Consider the following 27,841-nt stretch of genomic DNA (forward strand, 5'->3'; position numbering starts at 1 on the left):
AAATGTTTCCCTCAAACAAGGGGTGAACTAGTCCCAAAGCAAGATTTTCTTTTCTTCCAGGGTGGAAATGGACCTGAGGCACTCAGGCCAGGCAGTGCCCAGGGGACAGGGGGCAGGACAACATGGTACAGCTGATCAACACTTCACTCAGTTCATGCATGGGACAGGGTTACTACCTCTCCCCCTCACCATGGTTTCCCGAGGCTTCTGGGCCTTTCCTACTACCTCTCCAGGCATGGAAAGACTTGAAACTTCCTCACCACCTCCTCCCCCACGGCCTGCTGCCTTCCTTTTGGCCCGTCATGGTCTCATGTTGGTTTATTGTTAACCTCCCAGGCCTCCTAGGAGAGGAGATACAGGTAGTTAAAGGTCACTGTACTCAGCAGTCACATGGTGCTGCTGCAGTCCCTCCCATGCGTGCACTGTGTGTGCCAGTGAGCATTCCTTACACTCCAACATTTACTACATATTGTCCTCAGTGCTGGACTCACGTAAGGGAGAAGTCCCTTGAGTCAGTAAGTCCCAGCCCCAGAAAGCCAGAGGCATCTCTGGAGTAACACCATGGCCACAAAAAGCAACCAAAATGTTTGAGTTACCTACTGATTTGATTCCAGGCATCTCTGCCCATCAGTGTGGAAGTCAGCTGTTCAGTGCTTTCTTTTTATCAGCTATTTGTGCTCCATCCCAACTCTTAAGATTTGCCTCTTCAAACCCACCCACTGAAACAAAATAATCAAGCCCCAAATAACCTTAAGTCAAATGTCACACAATAAGCCTGAAACAAGGAACTATATAGCTCAATGCTCTTTTGTTTTGTTATCATAAGGAAAGTTTCATGAGGACATTTCATTTATTAAAATAATTCCTATAAACTCTTTGGGGATAATAAAATTAAATTTTTTTTTTTGCTTAAGTAGGATTTCAAGTGGAAGTACTTTTATTTCAAGGCACCATAACATGATGGTTTCTCTAAGAACACCTCTGGCTCCATGTGTGAAAATACTAAAAAAAAAAAAAAGAGTCCTACACAGTGACCACAGCCACCCTTTAAATTTCACTAATATGGTTGTGTTCAATAGGACATGGGTTAAAGGGGACCTGACACCACTATTACAATCGACAGTCTCGGAACAGATCCCCCTGCTGAGGTCCCAAAAGGACAGAGAGATCAACTGAACACCTATAATTAGAAAGAGCCAGTGGGGCCCTCAAAACAAAAAAATCCATGTAAACATGTCAGCACTGGCATCTTTCCCTTTCTCCTCCTCATTTCTCCTCCTCCTCACTCAGGTTGGCATTCCCTTGGAGTGTGGATGTCAGCTTGTTTTGCAAAAGGGCTGCCAGTTTTTTGGATGTTTTTTTGAGAAACGCACTGCCCGGGTGGGCACTGTTCACATGCAGGTACAGGTCCTCCTGGGTGGGGCCTGTGTAGCCACAATCCTCGCAGACGTAGAGTTTGTCCCGGCGTTGCTTGTAGGCATACTGTTGCTGCACTCCATGGATTTTCTTCAGGTGGGACTCCAAGGAGCAACGCTGGGTGAAGGCTTTGTTGCAAATGTCACATTTGTAGGGACGAATGCCTGCAAGAGCAAAGGACAGACACATCACTGGTTGGTCATGGCCACGCCAGAACCTTCCAGCTAAGCTCACCAACAATTATCGTGTATAACCCAACAGCAAAAAAGAAAAAAAAAAAACACCCTATCTGATTCAAAATCAGGCAGAAGAACTTAACAGACATTTTTCCAAAAAGGACGTACGAATGGCCAACAGTTACATGAAAAGGTGTTCAACATCAATAGTCATCAGGAAAATGCAAATCACAAACACAGTGAGATACCACCCCACACTTGTCAGAATAGCTATCATCAACAAATCAATAAATCAACAAACTAGCGTTGGTGCAGATGAGGAGAAAAGAAAACTCTCGTATGCTGTTGGTGGGATTACAAATTGGTGCAACCACTATGGAAAATAGTATGCAGGTTTCTCAAAAAATTAAAAATTGAACTACATGATGACTCAGCAATTCCACTTCTGGGCATTTATTCAAAGAAATCCCAAACACTAATTCAAAAAAACATATGCACCCCTATGTTCATTGCAGCATTATTTACAATCCAAGATATGAAGCAACCTAAGTATCCATTGATAGCCAAATGGGTAAAGAATTGGTGCAGGTCTGGCCAGGGTGGCTCAGCTGATTGGAGTGTCATTCTGTAACCCAAAAGGTCACAAGTTCAATTCCCACTCAGGGCACATATCTGACTGGCTTGATTCTTAGTGGGGGTGCATGCAAGAGTTGATCAATGTTTCTCTCTCACATAGATGTTTCTTGCTCCCTCTCTCTCCCTCCCTTCCCTTCACTTTAAATTCATTAAGCATGTCCTCAGGTGAAGATTAAAAAAATTTAAAAAAGAATGCGATCTTACCATATGCAACAACATGAATGAACCTAGAAGGGTATTAGGCTAAGTGAAATAAGTGAGTCCCAAAAAGACAAATAACACATGCTTTCACTTATATGTGGAATCTAAAAAGTAAATAAATAAACAACAACACAGACAGACTCATAAATACAGAGAGCAAACTAATGGCTGTCAAATGGAAGGAGGATTGAGGGGCTAAGTGAAAAAAGTGAAGGAATTAAGAAGTACAAATTAGTATCTAAAAAATAGTCATGGGGATGTAAATTACAGCATAGGGAATATAATCAATAACATTATAATAACTATGCATAGTGCCAGGTGGGTTCTAGACTTATTGGGGGAACTACCTTGTAAATTATATAAATGCCTAACCATTATGCTGTACACAGGCAACTAATATAAAATAATATTAAATGTCAACTGTCATTAAGTTTTTTTAAAATTAAAAGTAAGTGTAGGACTTCAGACCAAGATGGGGGTGTAGGTAGATACACTTTGCCTACTCTTGCAACCAAAAGAAAGACAACAACAAACTTAAAAACAAAAAATAACCAGAATTATCAGAAAATCAAACTGTAGGAAGATCCAACAACAAAGGATATAAAGAAGAAACATTCATTCAGACTGGTGGGAGTGGTGGAGACAGGCAGCCAGGTTGGACAGAATGTGAGGAAAGGAGGTGGATGGAGGACCAGGCAAGGGATACAGCGAATGGTGGACTGGGCAGTCCCATATTTGTATGTGGATAAACCAGGAGGAACAACTTGGGAATAAAACAGACTGACAACCCGGGGTTCCAGCATAGGGAAATAAAGCCTCAAATTCTCTGGCTGTAAAAATCTGTGGGTATAGCGGCAGCAAAAGAAACTCCCAGCCTCACAGGAGAGTTCATTGGAGATACCCACAGGGTCATAGAACATACACAAGCTCACCCATCCAAGAACTAGCACCAGAAGGGCCCAATTTGAATCTGGGTAGTGGAGGAAGTGACTGAAAGCTGACTGAGAACCGAGCAAGTGTCATTGTTCCCTCTTGGGTCCCTCCCCCACATAAAGTGCCACAACAAACACCAACCTGGTATGCCCTGCCCTGGAAAATACCTAAGGCTCAACCCCTTGCTAAGTAACAGGCACACTGAGACAAAAATATATGGCCCAAATGAAAGAACAGATCACAGCTCCAAAAATAGAACTAAGCGATGAAGAGATAGCCAACCTATCAGATGCAGAGTTCAAAACACTAGTAATCAGGATGCTCACAGAAATGGTTGAGAATGGTCACAAAATAGAGGAAAAAGTGAAAGCTATGAAAAGTGAAATAAAGGAAAATGCACAAGGAATCAGTGAAGGGAAGGAAACTGGGACTCATATCAACAATTTAGAGAAGGGAGAAATAAACATTCAGCTAGAACAGAATGAAGAAACAAGAATTCAAAAAAATGAGGAGAGGTTTAGGAACCTCCTGGACAACTTTAAACATTCCAACATCTGAATTATAGGGGTGCCAGAAGGAGAAGAGGAAGAGCAAGATATTGAAAACTTAATGAAGGAGAACTTCCCCAATCTGGCAAAGGAAATAGACTTCCAGGAAGTCCAGAAAGCTCAGAGAGTCTCAAAGAAGTTGGAGCCAAGGAAGCACACACCAATGCACATCATAATTACATTAGCCAAGTTTAAAGATAAAGATAATCTTAAAAGCACCAAGAGAAAAGGAGATGGTGATAAATAAATTCCCATAAGACTATCAGCTGATTTCTCAAAAGAAACCTCAAAGGCAAGGATGGGGCTGGAAAGAAGTATTCAAAGTCATGAAAGACAAGTAACCTCATCCAAGATTACTCTATCCAGCAAAGCTTTCATTTAGAATGGAAGGACAGATAAAGTGCTTCCCTGATAAGGTCAAGTTAAAGGAGTTTGTCATCACCAAGCCCTTGTTATATGAAATGTTAAAGGGACCTATCTAAGAAAAACAAAGTGATAAAAAATATGAACAGTAAAATGACAACAAACTCGCAATTATCAACAACTGAACCTAAAACAAAACAAAACAAAACAAAAACAAACTAAGCAAACAACTAGACAGGAACAGAACCACAGAATTAGAGATCACATGGATGGTTATTAGTGGGGAAGGGGAGGGGAGAGAATGGGGGAAAAGGTACAGGGAATAAGAAGCATAAATGGTAGGTACAAAATAGACAGGGGGAGGTTAAGAATAGTGTAGGAAATGTAGAAGCCAAAGAACTTATATGTATGACTCATGGACTTAAACTAAGTGGGGGGTGGGGGCAGTGAATGCTGGTGGGAGGGGGTGCAGGATGGAGGAGAATAAAGGGGAGAAAAAATGGGACAACTGTAATAGCATAATCAATAAAATATATTTTTAAAGTAGTATTAAAATTCACATTTAAATTGTTTTATTTTATAATAATAGAATTTACTATGATCTTATTATGCTTGCTTTAATGGGTATATTTATCAAAGAGATTTTCAAAATCTTATTCCGCTTAACACTATTTCTGGAGCTTCTTCCATTTTGGTGCTTACAGCTCGATTTCATTCCTTTTTAACAGCATCACACCATTTTGTTGTGCAGCTATACCCAAATCCTATCTTTTAAAACTATAGAGATTGAGGGAGCATTGCACCAACCCACACCCTCACATCATATGCCATACTGCCTTGTACAGCCTGGTTCGAATGTGGTCCATGGACCAATGGTCAAACTGCATCACCTGCAAGCTTGTTGGAAACAGTCTCAGGTCCCACCCAGACGCACTGAATTGAATGCAAAAGCTGTGGCTCTTCAACCCAGTAGGGTTGTGAAAACACAAGTTCAAAGCCCCACCTGTGGTTCTGGGATAAGGCTGAGACTTCATTGCTAACATGCTTCCCAAGTGATGCTGAAGGTGCTTGTACAGGAACTTTAGCAAATTAAGTGTAAGGTAATCATGCCCCCCACTCCTCCCAATGTCTTCTCTTTAAGGTTAAATGCCACCAATTCCTTAATGGTGGTTTGTAGATGGGATAGGGGAGCCAAGAGAGCTCCAAGAAAGCTCTGTTCATTAATATTTTTAATGTATATAAATGATAAAAAAGTCAAAATGGAAAAAAAAATTCCCCCTCTTTCTGTCCAACAACCTGAACAAATCAAGTCATTCATTTTTCTTCCAGTAAAGAAACACATGTCATTTCCTTTAACACTCTGTGATAAAAACTGTGTTGGATCAGTGTCATGGTGAGATGTTACTCCAGCCTACTGAAGCAGAATGCAGGCCTGTATTATATTTCACACATTGTAGAAAAACTGCCCAAAGTTAAAGAGACATTTTGAAATAAATTGAATAAGATATGAACAAGGGTTCATATCTTTGGAAACAGCTTTCTAGAAATTTAAAGGCTATGAGACCTTTCCAAAGGAATAATATGCCCACATACATGGCAGCTGGCTGCCCCCACCTCTGGCAGATCAAGCGACAAATCTGATTTCAAACCCACAGCCCATCAAAATAGAAATTCACCCAGAGACCAGTTGCTTCTTTCAATAGTTAATGGAAAAAACCTGCTTTTAAAATATCTAAACTAAGCACATGGAGAAATTAGCACACGTACACCAGGCTTTAACTTGGATGCAACAAACTCTGGATTCCTATAAATAAATGCTTCCAAACTTACAGCAACCACCTGGAAGTGGCTGCACTACTTTGCCTGATCCCTAGGCACTGGAAGAGGCCAGTATGCCAGAACCACCTCTGGTGAGTACAGGGTCTTGCCTCCTTCCTCTCCATTCAGTAGGTCAGCCAAGCATCTTCTTTGAGCAGAGCACCCTGCAAGGCCTGCACAGCAAATGCCAGAAAATTTTAGAGCCCTGCCTCTTCTGGACAATAAAGAGAATGGGGATGACTGCAGCATGGGTTTTCCCCCCACCCCCAGGGAGGGGTGGGAATGAGCCTGGCTTAGAGGAAGGGTGACTCACAGACAGAGATGCAAAGGAAACAGTAGGCCCTGAAAACTCTAGTTATAGCAATTCTTATTTTTATAAACCTGCTTTCCCTCCCTTCTCTGTGAGTACCACATTCACACCTCACCCATTGGTGTAGGCAGACACCGTCAGGCAGCAGCCCTTTGGTGACCTTTCTGGAGTTGGGAACAAGCCTCTGCCTCCTGAAGCCCCCATCCTCCACAAATTCACTGGTGGGAGGTAAAGGTGGCCAGACAGCTGCCCCGATCAAGGGAGCCGATGCCAAGGCCTCCCTGACATAGTGGCCTCACCCACTTTAGTGCCTTTGAGCAAAGGCCAATCTTGTCTATGTCTGGAGTAGGATACTGAAAAACACCATCTCTGCTCCAGGCACCATTAACCTACTGACACCTAGAGAGCAAGAGAGTTCAAGGCCACTAAAAACCCAGGCACCACACAAATGCTACTTAACTGAGTTAGTCCATGGTCAAATTGTTGGAAAACCTCCACAAGCTCCAGTTTTCTTACATGTAAAATGGGGATAACATTCATACCTCTTTGTAAGGATGCTCTGAGGATTAACCAAGATACCACAGGCAAAGGGATGGCACATACTGAGTACTCAATGGGACACAGCTGCAAGAGCTTACAGTCCAGCTCAAAATAACACAGATACACTTCATTCATAAACTGGCTGATGGGAAGATGAGCATTTAGTATTTGTCCTTAAATTGTACCTATGTATATATTTTTTGTATTTGTATGCACTTTGTAATTTATTACTTATTTCACAGTGAAAAAAGGGGTGGGGGAAGGGATACTTTTTAAAATAGTGGTTATTAAGTAGAGAGAAGAGGAAAGGGACTTCATTCATTATCTTCTCTTGAATGTTGTGTTATAGGCTTGTATTACCTAGTCCAAAAAATATTCTGTGTTGGGTTATCAAAAAGGGTTTCTCCTTTTCAAATTTGCTATTTCTGCTACCAAAATCAAGCTTTAAATCATTAAAGAAAATTCTTCATTATTGGTGCCTTCTGCTTGTCTTCCTTGCTATAGCTAAGTGGTCCATTACTGAACTTTACCCAAACATGAATGTCAGTGAGAAACTTTTTACAGGCCTCCTTGTGGAAGTGGATATTTAGGGTGCCCTCTTTGGAAGGTAATGTGGCAATACTCATAAAAAATCATACTGTCTACCCTTTGGCCCATTTCAGGAACATTAGCTACAAAGAGACTACACAGGTAGGCAAAGGTTATACAAAAATATTTGTGGTAGTACTGTCTGAACTTTAAAAAAATAAAAGAAAAAGAAAAATGCTGAAATTGGAAATAAGTGTCATCAATTGGGAAAAGGGAAAATGGTGGTGCCTCCATATTTGAAACTATGTCATAATCTCATGTTTAAGAAATGCTTTGACAATTAAAAAAAGTAAGGTGTGTCTACCTGTGCAGATGTGAAATAATATCCAAGATATACAGTGCATTAAAAAAGCAATGTGTACTTAAAATTTCTAGAAATTTTCTTAAAAAATTAATAGTGCTTCACTTTCAGGAGTGGAACAAAGACATGAAGAAGGAGGCTTACTTTTTTTTCCTGCCATTTTTTCCCTTTCATGTTACTTTTTAAACCAAAAAGTAAGTCAAAGTGAAATAGAGGATGGATGGTCTGATGAGTGAAGGAGGCAATCCCACAAGACAAGCATTCAACTGGCTAGAGGTGGAGGATACTTTATTCTTTTTCCTCCATCTGTCCTGTTTCAAACTTTTCCCAATCTGCATTTTCCTCAATCGAGTCAACCCTTCCCTTTAGTCTCCAAACAAAGACACTATTGTTTCCTCTTCTTCAATCAAAATGAGATTTGTTTGCCTTTGGTTCCTCTCAAGGCAGCTGATGGAAGATGACTAGGAAGTCATCCTAGTGGGTGGGGCAAATATTCCCCTTTGGCCATTGCTCCCTCCCTATTTCCCTGACCTCAGAATGGGAATATCCTCACCTTCTCTCTGTGGAACTCAGAAGCCTCTCCAGGAATGGTAGGAACCTTGAACCAACTCCTCGAATACTGTCAGAGTTGTAAAGTTATAATCAACATGGCGTATATCCCTGGGCACCCTGACCCCAGAAAACTGAGCTGGGGATCCTACAGATGTGTGTGTCTTTTAAACTGTTTATAGTGGCTTACACTTTCTTCTCTATAGCTTTTGCATTGGCTGAAGTCATTATACAAAGAAGAAAAAATAAATACTTTCAATAAACCTGGACTTGTCTCATGAGAGTGGCACATCTGGTCATACTAGCAAACAATGTCCAGACCATGCCTGACATGTGGCCCTCAATAGATGTGATTCTGTGGTTCTAACATGCTCCCAGGTGCTGCTGGTGCATGTACAACATGCATTTTGAGTATGAGGGCATAGACAGAGTGCAGAACCTGGCACAAGCAATTGTTAGTAGCATTATTTTTTACTCAAACACAGATCTCCCCCCACCAAAAGCAAACCATTCCTTCAACGGATGGCTATTCTTAGAATGCATCCCAGCTGATTCAACCTAAACACTTAAATCCAAAAGAAAATTCTCTAAAAACAGGCCCATGGTGGTTTTCATCAGCTGTGAACTGAATATACATTGGTTTCTTTAAAGCTCATCTCTCCACCTGCCCCCTCATCCATTTTGACCTGAGGAGGACCAACAGTTATGATTTCCACGTTGGCCTCAGCGATCCTGTCACCTTAAATAGGGCAAGTCCCTTTATTATGTGTACCAGATGCTGTTGGTCCCCACTCCAGACCCTTATTCCAAGCCAGCACCTCATCCCCCAACTGTCATGTGGTTTTTTAAAAAAAATTTTAAAGATTTTATTTATTTATCTTTAGAGAGGAAGGGAAGGAGAGAAGGAGAGAAATATCAATGTATGGTTGCCTCTCATAAGTCCCCTGCTGGAAACTGGCCTGCAACCCAGGCATGTGCCCTGACTGGGAATCAAACTGCATTTGTGTGGTTCACAGGCCGGAGCTCAATCCACTGAGCTACACCAGCCAGGGTCCAGCTGTTATGTGTTTAGTGAGCTAACAGTGCCTGGCTGCCCCCTTCTCTAAGGAATGGGCACTGAGTAATTGACCTCCCTGCCCAGGAAAGAGGCAGCCCTCAGCCAGTGCCTAACTGACATGACGTGGAAATGTTTATAGACTGATTGCCAATAGACAGGAAAAGGCTGTGGTGCTGTCCACACTTGGGAATCACAGCAGGATAAGGCTGGGGCTGGAGGGCACAGTCCTGCTCCATCCTCCACCCTGCCCAATTCCCTCCTCCCTTACATGTTTCTTCTGACTGCTCTCCCTCAAAAATCATCTTATAGGAATCTGCTACTAGTAAACCCAACCTAAGACAATTTGGATTGAAAATAGTCATTCGTTTGCTGAAATATTTTCACAAACTGTTATGGAGTTTTTTCTGCTCTAGTTTCTCTCTTCCAATCTTGAATCAGATATCATCTGGCCCCATTTCATACACACTCCTCTGATTTACTCTTCTCTTGGAGAAGTCATATCCAAAAAAGATGTCTTAATCTTTTCTTTCATCTGCTTGAATATTAAGGTAAGACATTTTCAGGCTCTTGTTTCCCTGGATCTTTTCTAAGATGTTCCCATGTGTTTTGAGTCTTTCCTTAGATGCCCTGTCCCCTTCGTAGTTACAGGGCACAGGAGGAGATGGGGGTGAGGAGGTGAGGAATTAATCCCGATTCTTGACTATCCCACTATCTTCACCCATTTCATCAATATTGTAGCTACAATCTCAGAAGGGTCCTGGGATCCCAGAGAAGTCTTTGAATCAGTTGTGGCCTTGCTAATCAGACTATGAGCAAACATACCCTTTGCTCAACTGTCTACCATGCTTGTGTTAATAGAATCCGTATCTTTGCTTCTGGTCTAAATATAGCATTCACTTAATAGTCATAAGCAAAATCCAACATTCGTGTATCAACCAAAAGCAAGACTGACACAGAATTCTGGTGACATCATTTGGAAACAGGGAGATTGTGCAATAAACTAAAAAAAAAATGCCTGAAAATCCCAAACTTCTGCTCATTTTACAGATTATCTCTTTTGCATAGAGCTCAAGAGATGGCAGGGCAGGTGTCTCACACCAGAAGGCCAGGCCTATCCCTCTAGCTCCAGGCACAGCAGCATCCCCCAGGCAATCTGCAATAAATCCATGGGTCCTCTTTCTGGTTCATTATTACTTGAAGGCACATCTCCATCAGAAAATAAACCAGGCAGGGAAAACAGGTTAAAGATATTTTCATAGTTCTATTTGTTGATCAATTTAAGAGTCAAAATTATGATTAAGATTTTTTAAAAATGGCTATCTGTAGATTTCAATAATCTTAGTGGTGTCCAGTAGAAATCAGAATGCAAGACACTTTGTAATTTAAAAATGTCTAGTAGCCTCATTAAAATAAGTTTAAAAAAAGTGAAATTAAGTTTAATGATAGATTTTGTCTAATCCAATGTATTCAAGTATTACCATTTCAAAATGAAATTGACATTAAAATTATGATATTTTACATTAATTCTTCAAATCCTACTGTCTGTTTTTAAGTTACAGCACATCTCAATAGAACCAGCTGCATTGCGGCAGCTCAGCAACCACACATGGCCAATAGCTGCTGCCCTAGCCAGTGTGGCTACAGGTTTCCCCATTTGGTTTGAGAGCCTGGGATAAACTATGTGAAGCCCTTTGGGAAAGCATCAGATGGAAGGCATTTTTATTCACCAACTTCAATGATTTCAGCCCTTCCCATAAGTCACAAGAAGTATCATCTTTTAGTAGTAGGAGGTGGAGGAACCAGGAGTCGGGTGAGGGGCATGCAAGCCATCCCCTTTCCTTTTTTTGAAGATTTTATTTATTTATTTTTAGAGGAGGGAGAAAGAGAGGGAGAGGAACACCAATGTATGGCTGTTTTCTCTCACATCCCCTACCAGGGACCTGGCCCACAACCCAGGCATGTGCCCTGATTGGGAATCAAACCTGCAACCCTTTGGTCCGCAGGCCAGTGCTCAATACACCGATCCACACCAGCCAGGGCCCAAGCCATCCCCTCTCTTGCTCACTCTGTGGGCAGAGGACATCTAGACAGCACTGAATGAATACACATGCCCAGGCTTCTCTGCAACCCGCGTAGCCCCAGGCTAGAGTGTGTAGTTTGTACCAGGTCTGCACTTCCTCTCTTATCTCACCTTCTGGCAGAGCAAGCAGGCTTCTAGAAACTGAAATGGGGAAGGCTGGCGAGGCCCCAGTCTTAGGGATGAAGCTAAGGAAGACATTGGAAAGCAAAGGGGCAGAGAAGGGGATATAGAAGATAAAAGAACATGAACTTCAGAACCTGCCAGTCTGGTTCTCAGCTCTACCACCTCTGGTTGTTGAGCTACCTGAGCTTGTTCTCCTCATCTGTGAAGTGGGCGTAACAATAGCACTGACTTCTCCGGGTTGTTTTGGATAAGATGATAAATGTTGAGGGCATGGTATGAAGGAAAGTGACCATTTGTGGCTTGCTGCCTTGTGAGAAAGCTGAGTAACCCTTTGCAGGGTCTTCATTCTCTGCCAAGCCATTTCCCTCACTTGCTAACCCTTTTTCCTGGGAAGACACTCACCCAAATTCCCTCAGCCCACCCAACCCTCCACCCAAATCCTCTGAGCCTCCAGCCAGGTTATTTCAGGTAGTTCCTGTAAGGCCAGTGGCTTCCAGCATCTCCTGCCTGAAGATGTTCTCAGGGAAACATAAAGTCTGCAAGGGGTCGGAGGTCGAGGACTGCCTATGACTCAAGGGTCCCAGAATGAACCCCCAAGCAAGGAAGAATAAGAGTTGATAGATCAATACCCTAGCTTTCCCACTCCTGGAGCAATTCTGTAGTGCATTCTACATATTTTTTCCGAGGAACTCCAGTGGGATTGAGCACCAGTTGCCCACAGTGGTAACCTGCTCATTAACTTACACTTATAGGCTGTCTTCTCCTCACTGTGCCTCCTGGGACCGTCTCCCAAATAAACTGCTTACATAGCTAACTCAGATCTAGAGTTCTTAACTACTATAGAGTGGCTCAACTTGCAAACTCTTCCCTGAGAGGCAGTTAGTTTCTAATATTTCCTGGTTAATTCTCCACCAATGGAGAATTAGTTGTTTACTCCAAACGCTGGTACTTTACCAACAGCCAGCAATGTTCCCTGAGCCCTCTTCACTTTATCTTAAAGGATGAAATGGGGGAAGTGACCCTAGAACCTCCCAGGAGAAGAAATAGGGCTCACCCTCAAGGACATCCTCAGACAGAGATGAAAGACTGTGACAAATGGACAACCAATGACTAATGACTGCATGAGTGGTCCCCAGTTCTCACCAGCCCTTGGGTCAGTTCTCTCTGAGCCTAGATCTGCATTCCCTTGATGGATCCATTGAGAGCCTTGGGACCTGCCCCCACCTACAGGACCATCTACTTCCTCCCACCCTGAAAGGACCATCTCCCTCCCTGACACTCCCTAAGCATTCTCTTTGTCCCAAGCTAAGGTACCAGCCTGGCCACATAGAGGTAAACCGTCTACTGATTCACTGGTGCTAGGGGCTAAAAAGGAAGCCTTATACCCAGACTCTCATTCTATCAGGTTCAAAACCAGCTGACAGCAGTTTAAGCTGTTAGAAGTCATGATCTAGGTGCCTCACGGAAGGAAGGAGATAGTGCTGTGAAGGGAGCACAAGGGAGGGGGCAGTAATTTTCAGGGTCTGGAAATATTCCCTTTCTTGGCCTGAGTGCTAGTTATATGGGTATGTTCACTTTGTGGAAATTCCTAAATTTGTTGAATTATGCATGTATAATTTGTACACTTCTCTGGATGTATGTTAGATTTAAATATAAAATTCCCTTCAGAAAAGTTTTTAAAAAGGAATAAAAAGAAAAGCAAACCTTTCAGTATGCCAGCCCACCTAAGGGGGAGGACACTCTCCCCAGTCCAGGGAGGCAACATATGGCCAGTACTCTAAAAACAAAGAAGCATAAGGTCCATGAAAGAAATTTGAATTAGAAGATCTGAGAAGGGTCCTGTGGGCATCTGGAGGGAGCCATAACATTTTCCCATTAAAATGCCAGGGGAAACCCTAACTCCTGAAAAGGCTTCAGGGATCAGGGGCACTATGTACAGTGAATTCTATGAGGATGTAGACAGAGTGCGTAGCAACCAGAAGGAAGCTGAATGGGTTAGGGTGGGATAGCCTTAAATGATATGAAATGGAATAGGATGGGATGGAATTGGGCTGGGTTGGACTAGAATGGGGATTGAAAGATGGGACCTAGATACTGAGGGGTTTTACATGAAGCCCATCAAGACTAGGAGTTTGGATTTCTTCTTGCCCAGAGTTGGAGACTTTTTTTAGCAAGAAAGTGGTGTCCTCAGAATTTTCCTCAAGGGATCACTCTGGCAAGGGTGCTGACCATGAATCTCAAGGAGAAGCTTGAAGGCCAGGTGTTTCTAAGATAAAATAAATGAGACTGTCATCAATCAGAAGAGCATGGAGAGAGGCCCACGAACACCCCCAGGATTCTGTGTAATGAGCTGGAAAGGTCCCACATTCACACTTCATGAGAAGGGAAACTGAGAAAGGCCCAAGGAGAGGAAGACACTCACCTGCCAGGCTCAAGCAGGAGGCTCAGACAGCTCTAAGTCAGTGTGCATTTTCTTTCTTTTCTTTCTGTCTTTCTTTCTTTCTCTCTCTCTCTTTCTTTTCTCACAGGAATATGATGCTACTTGGAGACATGTTTACTTCCCAAGAAAGGTGCATAAAAGCACAAAGCAGGACCACAGGAACCACATTCCTGAAGTCAGGCAGGACTGAGGGGGTCAGACTATGGTATTTCACAGCATTGCATCACACATCACAATTCTCAGAACATCTCCAGCCAGCGACCTATCTTAAGCTATGCTAAAACTTGTATCATTATGCCCATGTTACAGGAACAAAAACAGGCTAAGAGAGGTGGCTTGCCTGGACCAAGGTGACACAGTTGGAAGGTGGCACAGCCAGGAGGTAAGGAACCACAGTTGGGTTGGCCCAAATGCCCCATCCTGTGATCCTTCCAGAAATACAACACTGTTTCATGCTGTCAACCTGGTTTTTTGGTAGGGAAGAAACAGGAGAAACTATTGGTCAGAAAAACAAAACTAAAATTAAGCACACAGCCCTTCCTCACCTGTATGTGTGCGGACGTGCCTCTTTAGGTCGAAGGTGTCATTGAAGCCCTTGCCGCAGAAGGTGCACAGGTGCCTCTTCACCTGGTTGTGGCACTTAAGGTGGCGATTGAGCATACGCTGTAGGCGGAAGCCCTTGCCACACAGGTCACAGCTGTGAACGGCGGAGTCGCTGCATGTGCCTGTGGTGAACTGGGAGAGAGAGAAAGGCTGTGAGGACCACAGTGCAGGGGAGCACATCCCAGGAGCTTACTCTGGGAGTCTACCTCCCTAAGTCTGTAGGCTTGGCCTGACTGGGGCCTTCTGCCTCCTAAAAATTCCAAGCAGGTTTTGGCTTTGAGGGAAGATAGAACAACTGGCACCTCTTCCCAACATTCATTCATCCTCCCTTTCTTCCTTAGAACAGACCTCTGATTTCTGGCAGGACAGTCTGCCCATAGGCAAACATCTTCATTTCCCAGCAAGGCATGGCTCTATGACTACCTGGTTGATGAAATGTACTCTCTAAGGGGAGAAGATGTTGCCTTCTCTCTTTACTCCTTTCTTGGACCACAAAAGGAAAGCCAGTGCTGAGGATGAAAGAGCGGAAAGGAAGGAAGAGTCTAGGTCCTGATGACATGAAACCTGTGGTAGAATTCCCCAAAGGCGGCCACAACCAATTCCTTCCTCCCCTGAGCCTGCATGCTGCTACCTCCTTCAAGAGATGGGTACTATTACCTCTCCCTGTGGACCAACAGGGATGCAGAGATAATGTGTCAGTTCCAGGTATTAAGAGACCATGCAGCTTCTACATGGTCTCCCTCTAGGAAGCCAGCTGCCTTGCTACAACTCCAAGACCACCAAGCTGTGAGGAAGCCCAAGCAACCACGTGGAGAGCAAAAGGACTCATGGAGGAGCACAGAGGTGCCACGTACAATTAAAGCCTCACTGGACCTTCCTGCCCAGCCATGGCTGCCACCAGCTGAGTGAGTGACCTCAAACAATGCTGCCTGGAATAAAGTTGACTAGCTCAGCCATGCCTCACTCAGTTGCTAATGCACAAAATCATGAACAAAAAAGATCATTTGGGGAAGTAACTTGGTGGGGATCTCACAGCTTCATTACCAGCAAAACCACAACCAAATTGCAGGCTCTGGGCTCTCATTCCAGTGTTCTCTCAGCCATGTTGCCATCTCTAAGAAAGAAAACTGAATCTATAATTATGTGGTGAAAAACACCAAATATAACATATTCATCAAAGGTTTCTGCCCTGGCTGCTGTGGCTCAGTGGATTGAGCAGCAGCCTGAAGACCAGGAGTTGCCGGTTTGATTCCAGGTTGTGGCATATGACTGGGTTGCAAGCCAGGTCCCCAGTCGGGGGGGGGGGGTGTGGAAGGCAACTGATTGATTAAAAAAAAAAGTTTTCCTAGTTACCAAACAAGATCCTTTAGAAGAATGATCCAACAGTTCTGCCCAAATTCTACTCACGAAAGAGCCTAAAAATGTATTTCAGACTGATATTATTAGCACGAAGAATTGGACCTTTCTTGGCTTGAAATCTTCCTAGCCTCAAATACCCTTCTTTCATCCACTCTTGGTGTTGCCCTCTGCTGAGACCCAGTTCATCTGTTCCCTCCCTGACACAACTTCTGTAACTACTGCAGCTCCTGCTTGCACTGTTCTCTGACCCACAAGACCAGTGCCTCTCAAACTCAGAGTGTGCACCAGTTCCCTGAGGGCCTTACTAAAATTCAGGTTCGAATTCAGATCTGGTGGGGCCTACATATTGCATTTCTAACCAGCTCCACTCTTCAGACATGAGGCTGGAACACTGGCCCTCATGCAGTTCAGTACTTCATTCCACCTCATTCTAGAGGGTTCCATTACACACAAATGTTTCCTCAGAGTTCATCAGTTATCTTCAACTAACTGCCCCAAGTGAGCAAGTGTTTGTGCGCATTCCTGCCCCTCAAGCCCAGACTCAGGTCAGTGCACATTCAGAAAGTGTTGATGGGCAGTGGGTTGACAGGTGGCAAGATACAAAGAGATACAAAGAGACCTGAGGGATGCACAAAACTCCAGAATTGGATTTTCCAGTTAACCTCCTCTGTACCAGTTCTTCCTTATCGGCTCAAAGCTTAATTTGTCTCAGCCGACTGCCTCGTGCCTGATCTGTAACAGTCCCTGTGCTCAGAGCTGTAGGGAGTACACTCACCAGGATGCCTTGTCCCCAAGAAACTGCCAGTCTAATGGGGGAGCAGACCAGTCAACAGGACATTGACATCTGGGAAGCCTAGGTGCAATGTGCACCTTGAAGGGGCACCCACCCCTGACATGGGGCAAGAGGAAAGGTACCTGTAGAGGAAGTGAGCTCCTCAGCCAGGCAAAAATCAGGAGAAAGAGAAGAGGAATAACAAAGAATATTCCAGGAGAGGGTTGCAGGAAATAGGGTGACTGTGTGTTTTCACATGGCTAGCCTGAGCCCCAGGAAAGCAGTTAATGAAGAGACCTATGGTAGCAGAGAAAGGTAGGGTCTTCCTTAGGGCTCTACCTTGGGGGGAGGTAAGCTTGACTCTATTCAAAGCGGGTGGGGGAAGGTGTGGGGGGAACACTGGAAGGAAGACAGGTACGGGGGTTGAGTATGATGACTCAGATGGGTGGCTGTCCTAGGCTCCCAACTGCCTCACACCCTACCTCTGCCACGTGTTTCCCAGAGGGATAGGACCTGGTACTCAGCCTCAGGGAGACCCAGCTGTGCTCAGGCTTTTGTATTCCCATCTCCAGGACAGGTCATAGTCTCCTCCTTGTTGGACAATCCTCATTCTGGTCCAGCCTCCCTTGAAGAGATGTGAAAAGACTAACGATGGCCCTAGTCTTGGCAAATCGAGTTTTTGAGCTTCTCAAGATCTAGGCTATAGAGGGTAAAAGTCATTTGAGAGGGAGTGAATGGCTAATAGAATATAGACAAGTGACCCTGGTAAGTCTAATTAAAAACATGTAGAAAGCTATAATCATCTCTTGAAAGTCCTATAGAATGTGCCTGAGCACTCACCAACTACAGTTCAAAACTGACTTCTTGTTTACTTTAATCCTTTTGGTAAATTTCTATTTTTAAAATGCTTAGCATGTAATATAGATACCTTCTAATATAGTGCAAGATGAAAAATATCAAATAACTGGTGTTATTTTGTTTGAAAAGAGTAAAATCTTGAAGGGCAGAAGGATGGGAGATTAATGACAACTTAAGCAAGTCCAGGGCCAGTGGGTCATCTGAAAAAGATACAGAAAACTTTTTAACATGGGGAGAAAATGACAGTGGGGAGAGGGGATAGAGAATGAGAGCATGCCATTCCCAGGGAGAACTTTCCTCTACTTCACTTGGAGCCAAAGTAGAAGTTCTTGGAATATGCCTCAGCAAAGGCAATTTTTCCATTTCTCCACCTTCATTTACACCCCCATTACACAGCATGGAAAACTGAGCACAAAGTGGCTCATTTGGGGAATTCCCCCAAAGTACATCCTCTGATTCATGAAGTGCTACTTGTCACCTACACATATCTATGGCCAATCTAGTCGCCACACATTAAATTATACTTGAAGCTTTAAGAGAGCCTTGTTGAAACAAGATGTAAGGCTAATTAAATGGCAAGAGATTATGGCTGATGAAGCCAGATTCTGCCAGACTAGTTCACTTCTCAGAAAAGAAGGAATGAACCTGTATAGAATAAATTCCTACATGTGATATTTATCCCACAGAGTGAATTTCACATGCTACCTGCCTTGAAATGTGGTCCATGTTAGTGAAAGCCTGGAAATTATCTCTATGTCTATCAATAGAAACATTTTTTTAAAAATCGAACCATTTATTCAAAGCAGCTGGAAAAAGAAAGGAGTCTCAGTTGTCAGCCATGTGAGTGAGCCCTCTTGGATGTCCAGCCCAGTCAAAACCCTCAGAAGAATTCAGCTCCCACTGTCATCTGACTGCAACAGCCCCAAGAGAAGCCCCAAGGAAGCCCCACCCAGCAGAGACGAGTCATTCCGCAGAACTAGAAGACATAACGAACGATACATTATTTTAAGGGACTAAATTTGGTGTTATTTGTGAAGCAGCAATAAATTAAGTGGAATAGTAACAGATTCATCACATCCTTTCCACAACCCCAGACCTGCCACAGTTCTGAATGTTCTAACCCAACATGGGCTACATAACACAGAAGACACATCTGATGTCTAGAATAACATCCTGTGAGCCAAAGGACCAGCAATCCCTCCCGGGGCACATGTCTGCTCATAGGCCATCTTTACCATGTTTACACAGGTTTATAGCTAACACTATACCTCTTAAGGTTTCAAAATAGGGTTAACTGATTATACCTTGTTACTGTACTCTGCAAGTTATACCTCAGTCATCATAGTTACAAAATGAGAGTGGAATGCTGAGACAGAAATGCTGGGGATCAAAAGAAAACCTAGACCTGGTTAGCTGTGTGATGCCATGTAATATCGCCAGGTCATAATTCCCCACATGTAAAAATAACAAAATGGAATTAGATGAGTTCTTCAATAGAATAAGAAGCTAAGAGTAGTCTGTTTTTCAATTTCCTAAATTCAAATCTGGTTCTGCCACTTGCAGACTGTGGGATATAGGCAAGTTATTTAACCTCTCTAAACTTTAATCTCATCACCGGTAAAATGTTCACAATAGTGATTTGCCTCTTGGGGTTATTAAGGAATTAAATTTAAAAAGCTACTTAAAAAGAAGTGCTGCTGGATAAGTCCTAACTCTTACAGTTAGACCACCTCCAAAATTCTGTGATCCTAACTAGTCAGAACCCCTTGATGATCCATTTGCCTTTTGAATTTGTCTCTCTCTGATGAAAGAAAAAGGAGATTAACCTTCAACATGAGCCACAAATACCCAGTTCTTCATCTGAAACTGAGGTCCAAAAAGCTCCAAAACCTGAGATTCTCTCCCATCTCCTTTGGCACTAAAATCTGACCCAAGCGGACATGGAGCTACAAACAGACTTTATCCTATTTGGTATCAATATCCATGCGTTTTAATACGGAAATTATTCATGTGTTTAATTACAGGGCACTGGCTCCAGACCTGCCCGGGATGGTATTTACACCGTGCTACCTTCAGAAAAGCTTAATAGTCTCACCCTTAACAGAAATTAACACTTTGCAAAGGCTTATGAATGAAGTGAGAAAGCTACCATGGAGGGTGAGAGATGACAGGAGTGTGGAGATTAATTTAGGGCAAGAAAAATGAAGACAGAGCAAGCAATTCTCCAACCCTACGGCTGGCACTATCTTGCTTGCTGTCCTGTTTTCTACAGTATCTCAGCTTTCACACAAAGTTCCCCTCTAGTTTTTTAAAGCACAGGCTTCTGCAGCAGAAACAAACCGATCATTGTATCAGTGCTGCTGAAAACTACAGGAGCGTTTGGGGAGGTAGGGACTTCTTTGCCTGGCCCTGTGACCAACTTCAAAGCTGGCTAAGGTCACTTACCTGTCAAACTTCTAAAGTAAAAATAAAAAAGCCTTTATTTTCTCTTGAAGCTTCCACCAAACAAATTTGTTAATATTAACGGTCCTATTTTCTATAAGAGGGTACTGTGACTCCAGGCTACTTTCCAATGGTCAAACGGGCAAGATTTCCACTGACACATTTTATGCTGGAGTGCTCAAAACATATTTCCCCAATTCCTTTGCGGTAAAAATTCCCTTTCTGGTTCCATTTACCATTTTCTTAGGTTTTACCACCCCACTATATGGCAATGGAGAACATTCTCAAATGCAGAGATGATGACGGGAATATATCCTTGTAATAGAGAAAAAACTGAGGCTCAAGGAGCTGTAAACTGTCCATGGCCATATGACTTACAGGCGTTTGCAGTGAGATTTTGAATGTGGTTTGTCTGCCAAACTTGTGCCTACAGTTGAACTGTAGGGGAGAGGGAGGGAAGAACCCTGTTGTTGGCCTCATACAGTGAGAAGCAGCTTCAAATTCCTTTATGTCAGACTGTCAATGCTAATGGCTAAAGTGTTAAAGATACCTCCCACAATGCAATGCAATAACGTTAAAAGAATAAGAATCCTTAGTTTGGGCTTTGCCACTAACAAATGTGAGGAATTCAGCAAAACCTTTCTAGTTTTTACTTTTCTCCCATTTAAAACAAGGGGACTGGGCAACATAAGCTTTAAAGGTCCCTGTGGTGGATCCTATGGATACTCACTCAGCCTCTATTCCTACTTCTCTGCTGTGTCTTCCCATGCTGCAGAGGCCACGAAGATAGCAAGTACATTTCCCAGACCCCTAGATGTAGCCCAGTAGGTATTTGGATTCCACCGATTATATGAATTATCAGAAGATTTAAATTTGGACCTGGGTTACATGAATAGGGGCAGGCACATGGCAATTGTTTTGCACTCTGCATTAGCAGAAGCGTCGTGCTGCATGAGCAAGCAGCCATAGAGGCAGAAGTTGCAGCTCCCTAGGTGGCACATTTCTGCAGTGCAATTCAGCCTGGTCTTTCTTCAGTCCATCTAGTGCCCTACAATTAACCATTCTATGCTTAAGCTAGCTACAGTGAATTCTGTTTTCTGTAACTAAACCCACGCAGTCCCTTCTAACAATAAAAACCCATTTCACCTATATTCATATTAAAAGCTGATGCAGTTAACATGCATTGTTCTCCTATTCCTTTTTTCGCCTTTAAATGAAACTTTTTTGAGACGCATTTTAAGCATTTCCCCCAGATCTCCCTTTTCTTTTTGTTTCCTATTTTCCTCCAAATGTTATCACTTACATCTGTGGACTATTGAATCCTTCTTCCCTGCCTATTCTTCTATTCTGTGTTGACTTCTGTCCCCCACTGCTGTACCAGGTGCTGAAGATACAAGCCCAGTAGGGCTTTCTCCCTGCCTTTGGTGTTTTGAGATCAAGAGGAGTCAGGTCAGCCAGATGTATAGTTAAGGAGATGATCAGTGTGTTACAATGGAGGCAGGAAGAGGGGTGTCCAGTTCTGTCTTGGGAAACAGAAGACAATTAAGGATAGTGTTTATGTTCCCTTCCAAATAGTAAATGGATGGGTTTCTATAAAATACTTAAATCCATGATTCACAACAATATTTAAAAATAAACCAATTGGCCACTACTAGAGAATTCTGGTGAAGCAACTGATCATCCTGAAAACTGGTAAGTAAAGGGAATCTTATTTTACCTTTCCTAAATGAACTGTTTCACTGGGAAACAAAATAGTAGATAAAGGGAAGTATCTCCCTATAGAAGAATTTCAGCTAATAAATAAGGGATAGAATTAGCCCTGGCTGGTGTAGCTCAGTGGATTGAGTACAGGCCTGCAAACCACATGATCGCGGTTCAATTCCCAGTCAGGGCACATGCCTGGGTTGCAGGCCAGCTCCCAGCCAGGGACTCACGAGAGGCAACCATACATTGATATTTCTCTCATTCTCTTCTTCCCTTCCTCTCTAAAGATAAATTAAAAAAACTTTTAAAAAAGGGACAGAATTAACGTATTACTATTCTGCAAACCTTAATAACCTAAAATATTTAGACCTTGAGTAACAATGGTTTCTACCATCACAAAGAGACAACCAAACATTATGTACCTCTTAATGCAAATAGACACCTCCCACTGGGACAGATTTTAGCTAAAATTAACCTGATCAAGCATCTAGTTGTCCAACAGAACTTTCTGTGATGACAGAAATGTTCTAGCCTGCATTGTATAATACAGCAGACACTAATCACACATGGCTACTGAGCACTTGAAATATGGGTCATGCAACTAAGGAATTTAATTTTTAGTTTAATTTAATTTAAATTAAAGTAGTTACATGTGACTATGACTACCATTTTGGATGGTGCAGCTGTAGATCCAACTACCATTTAAAAAAAACCTAGGGGAGTAAAAAGTGTTAGACACCACAGTGATGCATTCTGCAAAATCCAGATTGCTGGAAACTCTGCAAAAACAAATTAGCCATCTCTTCAGCAATTAACTAAGAAAGAGAGGGAGAAAAACAGATATAAATTAAAATACTTGAGAGACATGTCGATCAATTACCATGTGTGGACATTATGTGGACCTGATTCAGTAAAGTGAAACAAGTATGCATTTACAAGACAACTAGTAATGTGAACAGCATTGTTAATATGAATAGAATAATGTATTTTGGTCTTTATCTACTAGAGACACATTCTAAAATATTATGATGGCTGAAATTTGTCTCAAAATAGTACCAGGGGGCAGATGGGAGATAGATGGGCAGGGCTGGCCATGGGTTCATTGTTGTTGGAGTCAGGTGACAGGTACTCTGCCTTTGGAAATCATCATAAAAAATGATGGAGCAAGAAAAAGACAACTCCACATTCACACATCCATCACTACTGGAAAACTCAGCCTACGGAGCCAGGTAAAAGGCCAAGAATACTTTTGAAGGAATTCTAAACTCAATTCTTTTGAAGAACGCTTGGGAAAAACCAAAGGAAGAGAGAAAAGAATGGGATGGGGTAAGAAGACACTCCTGGTCCACACTTATACCTGGGACCCACCAGCCACCCTGAGCCAAGAATAAATAACATCAGTCAACTTAGTGATTTAACTTCAGAGTTACTTTGTTTCTGATAAGCCCTGTAAGGACAGTGGCGATTGAGGTTGGAGGGGGGTGTCTCTACCCCACAGCTGGAGACCTGTAAGTGAGGCTAGCATAAAAGGGACTTAAAGTGACCTAAACCTCTGGCCTGAACATTTTCCCAGAGGTACATCATCTCCCCACTGAAATCTGTTTTATAAATTACAGAATCCTCCGTAGTAAAGAAACAATTTCATAACCTACCCTAAGGCACGTGGTCAAAAGACAACTAGGCCAGGAAAAAACACTTCTTAACTGGCACCTATGACTCCTCTCCAGATCAGCACAATCAGGTAGCAAATCCCTTGTCCCTACTGTAGGGAACAAAATACTGCTATAAGTCATTGTTGGCTAACCTCCTATTGGGCAGTATATACATGCACAAAAACTGTTAAACATTTTTGCACCCATTATCTCATTTAATTTATGAAACATTTCTGAGAGGCTAATTCTATTATTTCTCCATTTTACACATCAGAAAACTGAGGATCAGAACAGGTCACAAATCCCTAGCCACAACCTATAAGATACACCTAACTGAGGTTTTCCTCCTCAAAAAAAAAACCTTTCAGAGCCCCTCCCCCACCCCAAGGAAACTTCCACACTTCTTAGCTTAGCTTCTTTACCATCCCACCCTGTACTAGTTACATTTTGAGCTTCTTCAACATTCTCTGATCCCAGCAGTTTCTCATTCTGCAGCCACCATAGCAGAGTCCTTTCCTTACTCAAGTTTTGGGCTGAGCAAACACCACCCTAAAGCCTGCTTCTCCCCTTCTCCAGAGGCCTCAAATCCACACTAAAAAACCTTACTCCACTCAGAATTTATCACATCTCTGCTTGTGCTCCTGCATTAGCATTCACATTCCCATAGTAGAGTTAATAAGAAATATTTGAGTCTCCCCACCAAACCAAATCATTCTAGCTAGAGTTCCTGGATGCCTACACCTTCCACTCACAACTCATTTATCCTCACAACTATAACTATCATTATTACTCCCTTTTCTAAAGACAAGGAAACTGAGGCCCAGAGGGATTAGCAATTTGCCCAAGGTTACACAGCTAAGAAGTGACCAAGCCAGAGCCTAGAGGCTTAACAACTACTCTCCAAAGATTCTGGAACACCAGGGTGGGAGCATTTTTATCTCCCAGCTGCCTGGTACACAGCAGGCACTCCATACCGTTAGACAGAATGTTGCTTCTCTCTGCAGGTCATACTTGGCCCTTCCTCTGCACCTAATGGCCAACTGCAAAGTGTCTTCAAGTCATTGAAAATAAGTCATTAAAATAATGCATCATCTATGGGCCTCATCCTTGAGAAGATTTTCACATCTTCTGGTCAGAAAACCAATGTTTTGCATAGAACTATAGAGTCACAGACATGGTAAATCATAAGCAATTTGGCCTGTCAATTGAAAATGGACAATATCACAATTAACAATTTTGGAGGCTCAAAGCATCTTAAAGCCAAGTGTCTCCTATTTGTGGGTAGAAGCTGAGAGGGAGAGGGAACCTGACTGTCCTCCTCAGTAAACTGTGTTAACAGTTGAGGGGCAAACTCTATGCTCCACCTCCATCCCTGGGAAAACACATAGGCAGGAATCATTGAAATAAAATCGGTTTATTCATTCCCTTAAGTCAGGGATCCAATGGCATTGTTTGCCTGGGGTAGCAAAGAAAGCTCTCTGATTTTCTCCTCTACCACTTTCTCTAGAGGGTAATCTGGGCACCCAAGGGCAAACTGTCTACAATCCATTCCAAAACAACGTGGCAATTGTACTTCCATCTTGGTGATAAATATGCAAGTAGGACACTAGAATTTCCTGGAGGGTAGAGCTACCAGCCTCAGGCAAACTGAGCCCTCCCACTTAACCCGATCTGGTCCATAAAAGCCTCAGACTAGCTGACCTTGAATCTCAGCAGAACCGTTAACATTGATAGCGTGCCGGCAACATCCTCTAAAGATGTCTTCCCTAAGGATTCCGGCTCAGGCCTCTAGCCTCAATTCATAAGCAAATGCACCCCAGCCCACTTCCAGCCAAGCCCGAGGTGCAAGGAATCAGAACTATGCATAGGGTCTCTCCCAGGAGAAGTAACGGAGACTTTCCTAAAACACAGCAAACAATAGGTGCCTTCCCCAGCTCCACCCACCCACCCCCACCCCCACCCCCACCCCCAGCCAAGCCCTGGGAGCCAGGAGTTATGCATAGGGGAGAGCCGACTACTCGAGTGAAAAGTAGCGGAAGCTTCCCAATCTCTAGCAAACACTAGAGTTCCTCCTCCTTATCCTCCCCCGGCCCCTCCCGCAATCCCGGGCATGGGACTGCAGGAACGCCCAAGAATTATCACCTTAACCGAGGGCCTAGAGTCTGCAAAGGGTCACATTCAGGCCCATCCGGCAAGGAACTGGGTTTATGTGATTCTTGAAACACCACTCCCTGACTCCATCTGGCTGTGCGTGGAACGGGGTTCCTCAACCTAGGGGGTAGTGGATACCTTCGAGCAGGCAATCAAGGAAGCACAGATGGGCGTCCAGATAAGATATCACCTACAATTCTGGAAGACTGGGGGGTGGGCGGGTGTGACAGGGGGAGACTGAAGGGTGATGACAAAGGGGAACAAACTGTCCAACCCACTGGGACTCGACCCTCAGGCAATTTGCAGTTGAACCCGTTTATTCATCATTTTAATTCAAGAAAACGTGAGAGACAGAACAAATTTTAAGTGCTCGGCATAGACCTCTTTTCTAACAGGCACTCACTCCATAATTAGCACTGGGAATCACTGTCATTGCGAGAGGCCCACTCTGTGCCCAACTGCCACCACTGTCTCCAAAACGCAAGAAAGGGTATGGTATTCAGAATTCATGTAGCACTAGACGCTGCACCTCAGCGGGTGGAGTTCCGGTGTCTGGGTCCCTCCTTTTCAAACACTGGAACCCCGAAGGCCTGGTTATTCCTTGGGCCTTGCACATTGAATGGGAGGAAGTTTCGCCTGAGCCTTTCAGGTAGTTTCAGAGGCTACCAGGCACACTGTGACCGCTGGGGAAGCTGGCCTCTGGGGGCCTAGCGGAGCAGGCGTCTGGCTCGCTATCCGCCGGAGGGCGCGCGGAGGCGCCCTGGCCTCCACCCAGGGGCAGGTGCCGGAACGGCGGGTGCGCTGAGTGCCCCCGTGCCGGGGTGCGCGGGCGCAGGCCCGGAGAGTCCGACGCCAGGGTGTGGTGCAGGTGGCGGTGGGGGCAGAGTCAGCATTGTACCTTGATTTTCGACCTGGCAACGGGGCGCTGCTTTGCTGTCAGGTGTCCACCGGGGCCCTCCGTGTCTCCAGGCGCCAGGACTTCGCGCTCGGGGCCGCGAGGGGAAGAGTTGCTTTCGGTGCCTCCAGACTCCCCCACGGTGCTGCTGCTGCTGCTGCTGCTGCTGCCGCTGCCGCCGCTGCTGCCGCCGTCGCTGCGGCAGTCCTCGGGGGTGTCGCAGGTCAGACGGCCCAAGCCCACTGCGGAGGGAGGGGCGGAGCCCGAACACACAGACATGTGGTGTCAGGCCCCAGCGCCCTCGGTAGTTTGACCTTCGGGCGGGGCCGCAGCCGCCTCGGCTGCCGCCCTGCCCCGGACCTGGGCATCTCGCCAAGTGGGCAACGCCGAGGGGTACGCAAATGATCCCCCGGCTCGGCCTCCCGAGTGAGCTCGGGGTTCTGGGGACCAATCCTCGATCCCAGTCCTCGAGCTCACGAGGAACTGAGGGCTTCCCCCTCACCAAGTTTCCTCTCCTTGGGTTGGGGGTGGAGGGGTCTGGCAACTACCCACCCAGCCCCAGAGGGGAGCACGGATCCCTTTGCACCCCCATGACGACGTGGACTGGTGGTAGCCCCTAATGGCCTTCAACCCCACCCCACTCCTGGGCCACCTGGGCCCAGGTTGCAGCCAACGGTCCAGCGGCTGGGCAATTAGAGACGCCCACTAGGGGGAAAGGGAGCACGATGCCCCGGGGTTCCCAGCCTCTCAGTCTCGGTCTTTCCCGAGCCTCGGAGACGTCCTACTACCCACTGGAAGAGAAGCAGGGGTTGGGGAGTCCAACCCCAGCCAGTGAGCAGCGGGGACCCGGTCACCTCTGCTCTCACGCCAAGAGCCCCGCGCCCAGGCCCGGCCCCCGCACCGTGCTCACCTGGGATGTAGGTGTCTGCCCTTTCCTCGTCCGGGAGCTCATCCCAGTTGCGGACCGAGACCCCCGGGCTCCTCCTCTTTACCAGGAAGACTTTGGGCATGATGGGGCCCCCTCCCCGAACTGCGGCCCCCTCTTCCCGGCTGCTCCCCGCTATGGGCGGCGGCGATGGCTGGGTCCCCGGCTTCTGGCGGCCGGAGCCCACCTTCCCGCCTAGCTGGCTTCTCCCTCCGCCCCCTGCCGCAGCGCGGCCCCGGCCTCTCTCGCGCACTTCGGTTGACTCCCAGCTTCCAGGCTCGACGACACCTATGCCTTAAACCGTGGGTGAGACCACACCGAGGAAAAAGTTTCATAAGGTGGAATAGAAAAGGCACCAGGAAACTTGGGAGTGAGCATGCGCCCTGCAACATAACGGTGTC

The 27,841-nt window shown here is 44.6% G+C and overlaps 1 protein-coding gene across 1 annotated transcript; it reads right to left on the reverse strand.

Annotated features, from left to right (window-relative positions):
- Positions 1–919: 919 nt before the first annotated feature.
- OVOL2 (ovo like zinc finger 2) lies at positions 920–27,841 on the reverse strand. Its single transcript, XM_037070947.1, has 4 exons — positions 27,426–27,841; positions 26,519–26,757; positions 14,625–14,814; positions 920–1,580 (listed from the first exon to the last, which is right to left on the reverse strand). The coding sequence occupies exons 1-4, from the start codon at positions 27,523–27,525 to the stop codon at positions 1,267–1,269; spliced, it is 843 nt and encodes a 280-aa protein (XP_036926842.1). The 5' UTR covers positions 27,526–27,841; the 3' UTR covers positions 920–1,266.

Source organism: Sturnira hondurensis, unplaced genomic scaffold (assembly GCF_014824575.4).
Source record: "Sturnira hondurensis isolate 20B ecotype Veracruz unplaced genomic scaffold, ASM1482457v3 Scaffold0019186, whole genome shotgun sequence".
Lineage (NCBI taxonomy): Eukaryota > Metazoa > Chordata > Mammalia > Chiroptera > Phyllostomidae > Sturnira > Sturnira hondurensis.